Raw genomic sequence first — 14,384 nt, forward strand, 5'->3', positions numbered from 1 at the left:
CTAGCTTCGGTATTGCATTACTTAGGACCACTCAAGTTTTCTAGAGCAGTAAACTTTTAAAAAGTATTTTAAAAATGTAATTCTTACCTAACATTTTTGTCGGGCGATAGGGATGCGCGCCTTTAATCCCAGCACTCAAGGAGGTCGAGGCAGAGGCAGGGGGATTTTTTTGTTTGGTTGGTTGGTTTTTGTTTGTTTGTTTTTTTGGATTTGTTTTTTTCGAGACAGGATTTCTCTGTGTATCCCTGGCTGTCCTGGAGCTCACTCTGTAGACCAGGCTGGCCTTGAACTCAGAAATCCGCCTGCCTCTGCCTCCCAGAGTGCTGGGATTACAGGCGTGCACCACCACCGCCAGGCTAGGGGGAATCTTTGAGTGTGAGGCAAGCCTGGTCTACAGAGTTCCGGGACAGCGAGGGCTACACAGAGAACCCACCCTACCACACACACACACACACCCCCGTCTCGGAAGAAAGCAAACAACAACAACAACAAAAACCCCTAACACCTTGTAATGTGACGGACATAACTAAAGTTAACTCCAGGTTATGCCAGTTATATATCGTATACATGTATTTATCTATTTTCCATATAATTTATATAATTATATATTAGAATATGTAATAGATAATATAAAAATACCAAATAGGATGAGTTCTAGCTGGGGTAAAGTCAGTGTTACTGTGTGAGGACTGATGTATAAACCCCGTTTGTATTGTTCACGTCTCATTTGCTCCTCATTTGGTGGATGTTTTTACTCATTAATTTAACAAATTCAGCATGTTAAATGCCGCAGGACAAAAGTCCCCACCTCTTGGCTCCTTTGTATTAAATAACCTCTTTGAAAGACTTGCCTCGGGCTGGAGAGACGGTAAGCTGTCAAGAGCACTGACTGCTCTTCCGAAGGTCCTGAGTTCAAATCCCAGCAACCACATGGTGACTCACAACCATCCGTAATGAGATCTGAAGACCTCTTCTGGAGTGTCTGAAGACAGCTACAGTGTACTTACATGTAATAAGCAAATAAATCTTTAAAAATCTTTAAAAAAAAAAGAAAAAGAAAAGAAAAAGAAAGGAAGACTTGCCTCTGGGCCTCCGTTCCTACTTCTCCTATTTTTTTCTCCCCCTTTCTTCCCCCTTGCTTGCTCTGGATGTCGTCGGGGGCAGTTCTTATGAAATCTGGTGTCTGTCCACAGCTCTCAGTTCTCATCTTTCCTGACCACTGGACTTGGATGTGTCTCTGCTTAGTGGTCTTCCTTCTTCATTTGACTTGCAGCTGACTGAATTCTCCCGTGCATACCCACTGGCATCTTAGGTTTCTCAATCGCTGAATTAAGGCGCCACCGAGCCCACTGTAAAATGAGTTATTTTTAATGTAAGTATTATCAGTGAATTAATCCAGTGAGTGTATTTCTTTACTTTGCTAGTCGCAATAACCATGCAGAGAAGCCAAGATTTATTTCAAGCTGCACCTCATTATCTGGGCAATATTGATTTATATGAACCACCTGCTAATCTGGCTACTGATCAGCCATGATACTTGGATATTATTATTGATCTTTGGGCTTCAGATTTTTTTTTCCCATGGTGACATCTCGGACCTTCTCCTTGTGGCCCATCTGAATCTCTCTGTCTCTCTCTCCTCTCTCTCTCCTTCCTTTGGCTGGTGGATATTTCCACCCTATTATCTCTTCTACCCAATCATTAGGTGATCATTTATTGGCAAGGCAGAGAATTAATAGCAAGAACTGTTTATACAAACTTGAGACAGGAGATTCATAACTTTACAATGCCATATCCGGATTGAAACAAGAAATGAGAGCAGAGAAAATAGCATTTGACTAACATAAGGATGATCTTTACACTATACAGTAAAGTAAATATTTACAAAAATATTAAGCTATAGCCCAGGTCTTGATCATCTGCATTTTCTAGAGATACATTTTCCCAAGAGGCTTTCTACCTGGAACCATTGGTCCCCGAGGTGGCAGCTTCTGACCTGTTATCCCTAGCTTTGCTTATTTTCAGATTTGCAAGCATGCATCCAGGTCTTTTGACCTGTCCAACTAGCAATCTGATGGATATTTTAATTTACCGCATGCAAACAGAACTGTTGATGTTACAGACAACACAGTCCTCTCCCTTCTGCTTTCTCTTACTAACTGTCCATGTCTCAGTAAAAACTGCTGCCACTCATTGTAAAGTCACAGTCCAGGAACTGTCACTGTCTGGTAGCACTGGGGATGGAGCCTTGGGCAGTGACCCACCTCTGAGCAATGTTCCCAGCCCTAGGAATCATTCTTGCCTTTATTCTTTTGGTTGGTTTGTTGTTGCTGCTTCTGCTGCTGTTGCTTGAGACTTGGACTATCCCGGAACTCACTGCGTAGACCAGGCTGGCCTCAAACTCACAGAGATTCATCCTCTGAGTATTGGGGTTAAACATGCACCACCACACCAGGCTTGACGTCTTTTAAGCTGAGTCCACACTTAAGCCTTAAGATGACAAAAAACAAACAAACAAACAAAAAAACAAAAACATAAAACAAAAAACCTCCAGGGGAGCTGGAGAGATGGCTCAGGGGTTAAGAGCACTGACTACTCTTTCGAAGGTTCTGAGTTCAATCCCAGCAACCACGTGGTGGCTCACAACCATCTGTAATGCGATCTGACACCCTCTTCTGGAGTGTCTGAAGACAGCTACAGTGTACTTACATATAATAAATAAATCTTAAAAAAACAAAAAACTGGAGGACTGTACCTGATTACCTTCTTCCTGTCAAGCTAAACCCCAGGAGATTATAGTTTCTGTTTCCTGTCTCCATCCTGTCTTCTCTGCAGTCCTCTTCCAGAGAGCAGTGATCCCCTCCAGAGAACGAGGGGTTTTGTTTTTTGGGTTTTGTTTGGTTTGGTTTGGTTTTTGGTCTTTGGTCTTTGGTTTTTGGTTTTTCGAGACAGGGTTTCTCTGTGTAACCCTGGTGTCCTGGAACTCACCCTGTAGACCAGGCTGGCCTTGAACTCAGAAATCTGCCTGCCTCTGCCTCCCAGGTGCTGGGATTAGCCACCACTGCCCCGCTGAGATTTTTCTTTTTTGTTTTAAAGATTTACTTATTTATTTTATGTACATGAGTACACCATTGCTCTCTTCAGACACACCAGAAGAGGGCATCAGATCCCATTACAGATGGTTGTGAGGCACCATGTGGTTGCTGAGAATTGAACTCAGGACCCCTGGAAGAGAGGTCAGTGCTCTTAACCGCTGAGCCATCTCTACAGCCCGAAGTTTTTCTTTTTCTTTCTTTCTTTTTGTATTTTAAGATTTATTTATTTATTTTATGTATATGAGTACACTGTAGCTGTAGAGATGGTTTTGAACCTTCGTGTGGTTGCTGGGAATAGGACCTTTGCTGGCTCTGGTCTGCCCCAGATAACCTTGCTCGATCAATCCCTGCTTGCTCCGACCCAAAGATGTATTTATTATTATAAATAAGTACACTATAACTGTCTTCAGACACCCCAGAAGAGGGCATCAGATCCCATTACAGATGGTTATGAGGCACCATGTGGTTGCTAGGAATTGAACTCAGGACCTCTGGAAGAGCAGTCAGTGCTTTTAACCGCTGAGCCATCTCTCCAGCTCGATGTTTTTCTTTTTTAAATATCAGAACTTTTACTCTCTTCAAAACCATCTGGTAGCATGTCATCAGAATGATAAAAATAAAAAGCATTTATAGTGGCTTTCGAGCCTTGGGACTGGCCCCGGTCTCTTCCTCTTTGCCCCCCTCTCTGCTACAGTGACAATTACAGACGCCACTCCTCCACTCCCCGATTTTCCTTCTTATGTGCAGTTGAAGGGAGCACTGTCCTGTTACAACAAGAACCCTTTTGCCTTGTGAGGCACCGAGGCTGCTCCAGTATAGCTCCCGTTCCTCTGAAGGACTAGATCCCTCCAGGGGGCTCCTGAAAAGGTGGGGACTCTTAGACCATATGAAAATAAGGATCTCTTTATACTTATCAATTAAGCATAGTAAGAAATTGATAACTTATAAAATGGAACATCGGTAACAGCGTATTGTAATAAGATTGCCAGAATAAGGGTTACCCGAATACACGCACTGCACCTTCCGATGGTTAACTGATAGTCTACATAGTGACTGCCAGGCAAGTGCCATATACAGTGTGGATGTGTCACACAGAAGGATGACCCGGGCCCAGGTGGGATACTGCTCAAAGCAGCAAGAAACTAAAAATAAGAATTACACGTTTCTGGATTTTTCCATTTAATAATCTCAGATTATAGTTAACCCACGCCACTGAAACTGAAAGAAACAACCATGAATAAGCACAGACTGCTATGTTCCATGAAATGGTGGTATCGTGTGTGTGTGTGTGTGTGTGTGTGTGTGTGTGTGTGTGTGTGTGTGTGTGTGTTGGGGGGGCGGGGAGGGGAGACCTATGGGGTCTTTCTGTGCAGCCTGGGGTGTTTGTAGACTAGACTGACCTCCAACTCATAGATGGACCTGCCTCTGCCTCCTGAGTCCTGGGATTAAAGGCATGTACTACCACTGCCTGGCTAAAACTGTGATACCTTTAAAACATCTGTTGCTGCCGCTAATGTTAAAATTGTATGGCTATCTTTACCTTGCCTTAAAATTCTATTTTATTTAAAATAAAGCATCATCCTTGTTTGCAGATTTTTTAAATACAAGTTCTCATTTTGTCTTCTAAATATAGAAAATGAAAGAAAAGAGCTAGAAATTATACCACATGTCCATAACTCCATAACTTTGAATTTGATACCATCATATTTACCAAAAAGAATAGATCATGATTGAGCAGGGAATGGAAGATAATCTAAGAGATTCCCAAGATTAAAAAGAGAATATGACCAGATGAGAAGCAGTTTTCCATTTCTGTTTTTGTACTCTGACAGAGGCGGTTTTTCAAGTCATTAAGCATTTGCTTTCTCTAGGAACCTTTTCTTTATGCTGTGACAATGCTTATGTTCAGGTGACAGAGCAGTGTTTATAGTTGTAGGGTTGACTGGAGAAACTCTGGGAGCTGGATCTGCTATGCAATTAGTAAACCCATGCCACTGTAAAATTTGCTTATATGTAAAAGGAAGATAAAATACAGTTAAAGCTAAAGGTGGCTATCTGGGCATTGAATTAATGTGATCTGCATTTAAAAAGACAAAACCTATGCAATATTTTCATATATTAAGCCCACGTTCCTTCATATAGCATAATCCTTGTAAAAATATGCATAATTATGTATTTATATATGTGAAGAGTTTTTTCTTTTCTTTCTTTCCCCCCCCCCCCCCCACAGGGTTTCTCTGTATAATCCTGGCTCTCCTGGAGCTCACTCTGTAGACCAGGCTGGCCTCAAACTTAGAAATCCTCCTGCCTCTGCCTCCCAGAGTGCTAGGATTACAGGCGTGTGCCACCACCACCTGGCTAATGTGAAGAGTTTTTATGTGTGTTCTTCATATATGTGTGTGTGTGTGTGTGTGTGTGTGTGTGTGTGTGTGTATCCTTCCATACATAGAATCCACAGATAATCATTAGTTCTTTCCTGTCCATTTTATCTGTACTTTTACATTACAAAGCTGGGGTCATCCTATATATACTATTTTTGTTTGTTTGTTTGTTTGTTTTTGGTTTTTTTGAGACATGGTTTCTCTGTGTAGCCCTGGCTGTCCTGGAACTCACTCTGTAGACCAGGCTGGCCTCAAACTCAGAAATCTGCCTGCCTCTGCCTCTGCCTCCCAAGTGCTGGGATTAAAAGTGTGCGCTACCACTGCCCAACATACTATTTTATGTCAAATAATTGTTACAAGAGGATTTTGTCCTGTAACTAAATTTATCCATAAACACCGTGACTGGTTTGATAGGATTCTGTCGTAGGGATACATAGCATAGCATTGTCCATTGCCTTCTTCCAGATCTTTCTTCAGTCCTAGGGACTGGGCCCCAAGTTTTGCATGTGCTAGACAAGCACTCTGTCACTGAATTGTTCCCCAGCCTCCATTTTAATTTTTGAGATAGGGTCTTGATTAGTTGCCCAAGTTGGTCATGAAGTTCCTCTGCAGAGCAACACCCTTGAACTGTGTTCTTCCTCCCAAGTAGCTGGGGTTATATATAGCTGTGCCCATTATGACCAATCTGTGGCATTTCAGTGGTTTGCTCCTGTATTAGTGATTCCTGGTGGCTATGCTGGGCTGCTTGGCTCCCAGGTGACTCCCGATCCTGGGAAAGTTGCCAATTAGCCCTCACCATCACAGTTGCACCTCTTGTCAATTTCACACCAAACACACTATTTTTAAGCCATAACCTTTCTTTATCTCCATAGGCTCATAACTATTACTAGAAAATGAATTCAGTCCAACATCAGGTCTCTAAAGTCATTAACATTTCCTACACTTTAAAAGTCAAAATTCTCTTATTTGTAAGTTCAGATAAAAATTTTAGAAATGAATTATGTATTTCTAACACATCATAGGACAAAGTGAACATGTTTCAAGATTTTTTTTAAGATTTATTTATTTCATTTATATGAGTACACTGTAGCTTCAGATACACCAGAAGAGGGCATCAGATCCCATTACAGATGATTGTGAGCCACTGTGTGGTTGCTGGGAATTGAACTCAGGGTCTCTGGAAGAGCAGTCAGTGCTCTTAACCACTGAGCCATCTCTCCAGTCCAAGATTTATTTTTAATTATGTATATGTGGGTATGCTCTCATGAGTACTGGTGTTCTTAGAAGACAATCACGTCAGAGTCCCTGGAACTGGAATTACAGGAGATGGTGAACCACATGTCTTGAATACTGTGAACTGACCCTAGGCCCTCTAGCAAGAACAATATGCTGTCTCTCCAGCTCCACTCCCAGAATTAGCATTCTTATTTTAAAAGAGAAGAATCTAAACATAGCAAGACACAGTCAGACAAAAGTCAAACAAAATCCAGCAGGGCAAACACCAACTCCTGCAGCTCAATGTCTGGTATTGGGGTGATAGTGCCGGTGCTGCTGACACGATTATATTGCCCAGGCTCTAAAAGGCTTGGGTAGGCCCACTCCTTCAGCCCTGACACCGGCAGCACAGCCTTGCTCTTGGGCCCTCCGCACTCTGTCCCCACAGATTTCCATGACAGGCATCCGACAGTTCTGCATAGTTTGGTTTGACATAGTGGTCGGAGACACTAATCCTGCTGCATGTTGTCCATTTTCCATTGCTCTCTGAAATCATGGAACAAGAATCCATGATCCCTCCATTTTGCAGTTTTCATGTCTCCAAAATAGTACCATAGGGATGTTCTGCTGACACTTTGAGATGTAGACTGTCCACCTTGGACTGCAGTTTTCATGTGTGGATATTTGTACTTAAGTGCAGGAGCCATAGAAGCCAGAAGAGGGCATTGGATCCCTTGGAGCTGAAGTTATAGGCAACTGTGAACACCCAACCCCTCATCAAGCCCAATGTGAGTAAAGTATAATTATATCATAATTGTCATTATGAATGAATAATTCCTGAGCCATCTCTTCAGGGCTCTGAACTTAATAGGGTTGTTTTTGTTTTGTTAGTTGGTTGGTGCTTGTTTTTGTTCATTTGTTTTTTTGTTTTTCTCAAGATAGAGTTTCTTTATGTAGCCTTGGCTATCCTGGAACTCACTCTCTAGACCAGGCTAGCATCAAACTCAGAGATATGCTTGCTTCTGCCTCCTGTCGAGTGCTGGGATCCGTATCACCATCAACTCTCAGAGAATACTACTTTTAAGTCTCTCTGCTCTTAAACCCTTCTCTCTTACCATTGTTCACCCATACCGCACATGTGTAGACTTGTACCCTAGAAATGTCTAATGGGAAATGATCTTGACGGAGTAAGGACTCTGATTCCTGAGCCTTTCTGAGAACTATGCTTTCCTGGGGCTTGCAGCTGAGAGCAGCTCCCTGCTGCAGGTTGCCCTCCCGAGTGAGCTCCTGTCACCTGGTGCTCTGCATAGAGCATGAATGCAGTAGTTCCTAATCGTCTGTCTGTCCATCCTGGCTTCACATCCTTCAAACCCAGCAAGTCTAGATGCGGAATAACTTTCCAGAAAACCCTGTAAGTAACAATGCAGCATTTATTAATAGCAAACCCTTAGTTGGACAAGAAACTGTGGATTTTATGTATTTCTACCACAAGATGGTGCAGTTCAGATATGAAAGAAAAAAGGTTCTCTGGCTTAAGTATCACAGACATTTAAATGCATTAAATTTCAAAAGTACTAAATATTTAACCTTTTCCTATGATAAACACAAAGGCAGACTGAGACTTTTATATATATGCCTGTCTTTTATCAGACTATTATTGGTTATTATTTTACTCCTATCATTTGAGGGCATGTCTTCCCAGATAGTCAAAATGTTTTTGAAAGATGAACATTAACTTGATTTGGTTTTTTCGAGACAGGGTTTCTCTGTGTAGCCCTGACGGTCCTGGAACTCACTCTGTAGACCAGGCTGGCCTCGAACTCAGAAATCCGCCTGCCTCTGCCTCCCAGAGTGCTGAGATTACAGGCGTGTGCCACCACCACCCGGCTTGAACATTAACTTTTAACCTGGTGTAGGAAAACTCTTAGGTGAGCATTTCTGTCAGCTCAGCTACCTCTCCAGCCTTTCAAGGGAGAGTGTGTTAGAGTTCCTTCCGGAACGTTAGGACCGACATGACATAAATGGAGGCTGGGGAGAACTGGCTTGCAGGACTGAGAAGGCTAAGCAGGGGCAAACCAGGCTGAGAATTTACAGTGCATTCCTGGAGCTTGTGATAGATCTCAGTGGGAAAGTGCCCCGCTGGCAAGTTAGGTACTAGGTTCAATCTCCAGTCCAGAGAAACAACAACAGACAATAATAATAACAAAAACAAAGAGTTGATACATTCCTGAGTCTAAAGGCTGTGATGCCCTCTGCTAGCAGGACCCCTCCTCAGGACATCCAGTTGACGGGATGTGGCCGGGCTACATTATAAAGGCTAATCCCATTCACTCAGAGTGTACTGATGTAAACGCTAGCCACCTTTGTAGATTGTTTTTTAGCCAGACACTGGGCTACCAAGGCCTGTTGATGCAACATCTGAAATTAACTGTACTGGCTGTACAGTCAACTTGACACAGGCTGGAGTTATCACAGAGAAAGGAGTTTCAGTTGGGGAAGTGTCTCCATGAGATCCAACTGTGGGGCATTTTCTCAATTAGTGATCAAGAGGGCAGGGCCCCTTGTGGGTGGTACCATCCCTGGGCTGTATTCTTGGGTTCTATAAGAGAGCAGGCTGAGCAAGCCAGGGGAAGCAAGCCAGTAAGAAACATCCCTCCATGGCCTCTGCATCAGCTCCTGCTTCCTGATTTGCTTGGGTTCCAGTCCTGACTTCCTTTGGTGATGAACAGCTGTGTGGAAGTGTAAGCTCAATAAACCCTTTCTTCCCCAACTTGCTTCTTGGTCATGATGTTTGTGCAGGAATAGAAACCCTGACTAAGACATTACCTCTCACAAAGGCCTGAATGGACTTAAGTTTAGCAAGAAGGGGATGGTCATATTGATGTTTCCATCTTTACTCGTGGGTTGGACTCAATGGCTTGCAGCTGGGACATCCCAGAGAGACCATCAGGGAAATTTCTGCATTGAGAGAGAGAGGCTCTGCTGCTCCAGCCTGCTCTCTCCTTCTGAACTCAGCCTCAGGGCAGAAGGGTGAGCCTGAGGCTCCTCGGGTTTGGGGCTGGAGAGGAATAATAACATGCAGACTTGCATTATTTCTTGGTGTTTCTCCCCAGCAGCATCCCTGTTACATTTCAAAATGAGATCTGAGACAATTTGCAGAAAGGTCTATCTTACTGGGTATAGTGAAGAAGAGACCTTCTCCAGATATCCACCACTATCCCTGACACACACACACACACACACACACACGGTATATATATACTGCTTTCTTTCTGTCTTATTTTTGAACTCTACTAAGTGGTAGAGTTCTGTGTACCACCACTGCACCAAGTCTACTCATCTCAATAGTACTTCTCTATGCTCCCCATATTTCTCGTTGCTTATCCCCTTTGGCCAATCCTAAGTATTCAAGACAGCTGAACAGTCTCTTGAACTATTTCTTCCCTTGGCATCTGGGGCAGCACAAGTCCCCACCACTCCAACTCCAACTCTGCCTCCTTTGCTTGTTCTTTCTGTTCCTGACCTCCATAATGATCGGGTACCCTAGGGGCTCAGCCCTTGGGGTACTTACTTTCCCGGTCTATACTTTTTCCTTTAATGATCTCACATGGTCTTTGGATTTTAAATACAGTATGTATGAAGGTAAAAGCAAAACATTCATCTCAATGGTTGACCTCTCTCCCAACCACAGAGTCACAGGAGCCCACTGAGCAGGAGTTCCTTTCAGCTCTGTTTTCCCAAGGCTAGCCACTTGCTCTGCTGCCACCAGATTGGCCCCCATCTCAAGTCACCAGTATTTTCTGCTGGATATCTAGGACAGACTATGTCTTAGTCAGGATTTCTATTCCTGTACAAACATCAAGACCAAGAAGCAAGATGGGGAGGAAAGGGTTTATTCAGCCTACAGTTCCAAATTGCTGTTCATCACCAAAGGAATTCAGAACTGGAACTCAAGCAGGTCAGGAAGCAGGAGCTGATGCAGAGGCCATGGAGGGATGTTTCTTACTGGCTTGCTTCCCCTGGCTTGCTCAGCCTGTTCTCTTACAGAACCCAAGACTATCAGCCCAGGGATGGCACCACCCACAAGGGGCCCTGCCCCTTGATCACTAATTGAGAAAATGCCCCACAGCTGGATCTCATGGAGGCACTTCCCCAACTGAAGCTCCTTTCTCTGTGATAACTCCAGCCTGTGTCAAGTCGATACAGAAAACCAGCAGGTACAGACTATAAGTGCCTTTCTTGCATCTGCACTTAAGTCTTTCCTGTCCTAGTGCAAGCGCTGATCCTGTGACACCAGACAGGTGAGGCTTCCTCTCGGTCCCCTTGCTCTCTCCTGCTATGCTCACAGTTCAGCTCATGCCCCGCCCATCCTCCACCTCCCTTTGCTCTCCAGATGCCCAGCATCCAACAGCCTCAGGACCTGTAGGTTTGCAGCTCTCTACCCAGAATGCTCTCCCTCCAGATATCTACTCCTTGTCCTCGCTAGTCTTTCTTCATTCTGTCCTTTGCTCTCAGCAGACTTACTTAAAAACAATGTAAACAAGGTCCACCAGGACTTCTGCACCTTTGCTGCCCTATTTTCTTCACAATTCTCAAAACTAAATACATATAGACACTCATGATGAATAGTGACCTCATGGGACCCTCACCAGTCACAAAAGACAGCAGTGAGCCCCAGACCGTGATAATAAACCCATTTGGTTTTATTATTTGCAATGCACGTGGGCTACATTTTAGAATGGCACTTCAGAATACCTCTTGGTTGACCAGCACCTTAAAGTACAAAGACCGTGAATGAGAAGCAGTAGCGATTTCTTCACTAACTAGGGGCAGCAGTAAGGGCTTTTATCCTGTACATGCACTAGAATGAGATTCTGAACATGTTTTTCCTAACAGTGTCACCACTTCTAAATCTGAATGATGTATGTATCTGTAGCTGAATTATTTAGGTCATTGTGGATATGACTGTATAAACAAAGAACACTATTTTTTTTTTTTGTTTTTGTTTTTGTTTTTGGTTTTTTTTTTTTTGGAGACAGGGTTTCCCTGTGTAGCCCTGGCTGTCCTGGAACTCACTCTGTAGACCAGGCAGGCCTCGAACTCAGAATCTGCCTGCCTCTGCCTCCCAAGTGCTGGGATTTCACGCCACTACTGCCCAGCAAAGAATGCTAATTAAGAAAGGGAAAGACAGCCCCAAGAATGTGGGAAACATAGATTCAAAAGCCTAGTTTATTTTTTAATCCAGTTTTTGAACCTAGTTTATTTTGAATCTTTGAGCATAAATAGTATAGCCTGTAGCTTATATTTGACATTATGAAAGCAATATTTCTCTATCCTGTTTCCTGTCTTTGGAGAAAAGAATCTCCCTTGAATTTAACATCACCCACATCTTCTGACATTATTTAAATTCCATCCGTGTGGATTACTTTTCTTTTGCAGCTGGTCTAATTCTTCTAGTTCCAGAAGTTCAGATCACAAAAGAATGAACGGACATGACCGGAGAAACCTACAGATCTTAGTTTCTAGATTCTGATCCAGACTGAGATGTTCCCTTTCCTTGGGTGGATACATGTTCTCTAGAATCCCTGGGGCTGCCTGGAGAAAGAGGCTCTTGCGTATCCTAATTTCCTCTCCATCACTCCCAGCACCACCGTGATGCCGTGAATCCCGACCGCTGCCCCGTCTGACCTCTTAGTGCTAACTCAGTCGAGCAGCCGTCAGCCATCTTTGGGATCTTTGCATCCTATTTGTATTTGTGTTCACTTCCAAAAGGTTTCTTTTGTCTCTGGCAGCCTTCGTGAAGCTCAAAAAAGTCTGATAGTTTAGTTTCTTGGTTGGCTGCCATTTCTTCATATTTTGATCTTTTTGAGGATTTGGGCGGGGAGGGGGGTTGGTTTTTTTTCCCCCCAGTTTGAACAAAAGTTTTTTTCTTTTAAACGCTTTGATTATACAAATAAAATTCCGCTTTGCGATTTCCCTTTTCAGATTGAAAAGAACCGTTGATACTCAAATAAAGCTCCCTCGCCTGTCCCACCAGTCCGTCATGGGTGTTGGGAAGTCTAAACTAGATAAGTGCCCTCTTTCTTGGCATAAAAGAGACAGTGTGGATGCCGATCAAGACTGCCGTGAGTCAGACTCCAAGAACTCTGAGGATGCGTCCTTGCGCGCTTTTGTGGAGCAGAACGATGGAGCCAAGCGGCCAGCTGGAGAGGAGGACGGACCTGAGGCAATGCCGGACGGGCACCAGGAGCAAGCTGAAGAACAGTTCCTCAAGTTTGTGATACTGCATGCAGAAGATGACACCGACGAGGCCCTCAGAGTTCAGAATCTACTGCAAAACGACTTTGGTATCAGGCCTGGGATAGTTTTCGCCGAGATGCCGTGCGGAAGACTGCATTTGCAGAATCTAGACGACGCCGTAAATGGGTCGGCCTGGACGATCTTGTTGCTGACCGAGAACTTCCTAAGAGACACCTGGTGTAACTTCCAGTTCTACACTTCCCTGATGAATTCTGTGAATAGGCAGCACAAGTACAACTCTGTCATACCCATGCGGCCGCTGAACAGCCCTCTTCCCAGGGAACGGACTCCCTTGGCACTGCAAACCATCAATGCCTTGGAGGAAGAAAGCCAAGGCTTTTCCACCCAAGTAGAGAGAATTTTCCGGGAATCTGTATATGAGAGGCAACAAAGTATATGGAAAGAGACACGAAGTGGGACGCAGAAACAGTTCATTGCCTGAAGTGGAGCGCACACCCGGCTGGCTCCTGTTTTGTAAACAAAATGATTCATTTTCACTTAAGAGAGTCATTTCTAAGAAATGCTTAGACGTGAGTCTGCTTCCAAGAAATCTGTGGCGCACAAGAAAGGTACATTTCTGCAGCCCTGGGGTTGCAAATGAGAAACTCAAGATTGCCAGAGTTTCTGGCACTTTTCTTAAAGTTTTCATAGTTCATGAATATTCTTAACCCATTCCTTGTGTTGAACCATAAACAGGCAAGTGTGACAGACATTTTCAAAATACAATACTGAAAATTCTCAGAAGACGTGAGGAAAAATGGCTCTGGCTCAGACAGGTCTGACTACCTCCTTTCCTGCTTCTTTCATGAATTTTAGTTACCACAAAGCATCCTGGCTCTGTCCCACAGAAGCATGGGTGGCCAGAACGGGGACACATATGCAGTATTGACGTAATAAGTAGGAGATCAGAAGTAGACATCGGGAGCCAGGCAGTGGTGTCGCACGCCTTTAATCCCAGCACTTGGGAGGCAGAGGCAGGCAGATTTCTGAGTTTGAGGCCAGCCTGGTCTACAGAGTGAGTTCCAGGACAGCCAGGGCTATACAGTGAAACCCTGTCTCAAAAAACAAACAAAAAAAGACATCGGGGCAGGGCGGAAGTGGTACTTGCCTTTAGTCCCAGCACTCGGAGGCAGAGGCAGGAAGATCTCTCTGAGTTCACAGGCCAGCCTAGAGTACAGAGCGAGTTCCAGGATATCTAGGGCTACACAGAGAAACACTGTCTGAGTGGTGGGGCAAGGCAAGTCTGAACAGTCAGGCTTTTGGAAATAATCCAGCCATGTGCGGTTTTATTTCTGCTGGAATTTGGAACTAGTTCCTGCCACAAATTAGCAATCCTCTCCAGAGTGGGGTAGCGAGGGACTCCGTGGAAAGCCCTGATCTTGTTAGGTATCTT

The 14,384-nt window shown here is 44.0% G+C and overlaps 1 protein-coding gene across 2 annotated transcripts in view; it reads left to right on the forward strand.

The window, feature by feature from the left end:
- Ticam2 (TIR domain containing adaptor molecule 2) overlaps nt 1-13,735 on the forward strand; it is a 14,801-nt gene extending 1,066 nt beyond the window's left edge. Inside the window, exons 1-2 of one of the 2 annotated variants that reach the window (XM_052156090.1) lie at nt 7,313-7,479; nt 12,677-13,735. In XM_052156090.1, the coding sequence (XP_052012050.1) occupies nt 12,735-13,433 (699 nt within the window). In that variant the 5' untranslated portion in view covers nt 7,313-7,479; nt 12,677-12,734 and the 3' untranslated portion in view covers nt 13,434-13,735. Of the gene's footprint in view, nt 1-7,312; nt 7,480-12,676 lie in introns of those variants that run through there. The other variant, XM_052156088.1, reaches the window with a different exon arrangement.
- Nucleotides 13,736-14,384: the final 649 nt, after the last annotated feature.

Source organism: Apodemus sylvaticus, chromosome 13 (assembly GCF_947179515.1).
Source record: "Apodemus sylvaticus chromosome 13, mApoSyl1.1, whole genome shotgun sequence".
Classification (NCBI taxonomy): Eukaryota; Metazoa; Chordata; class Mammalia; order Rodentia; family Muridae; genus Apodemus; species Apodemus sylvaticus.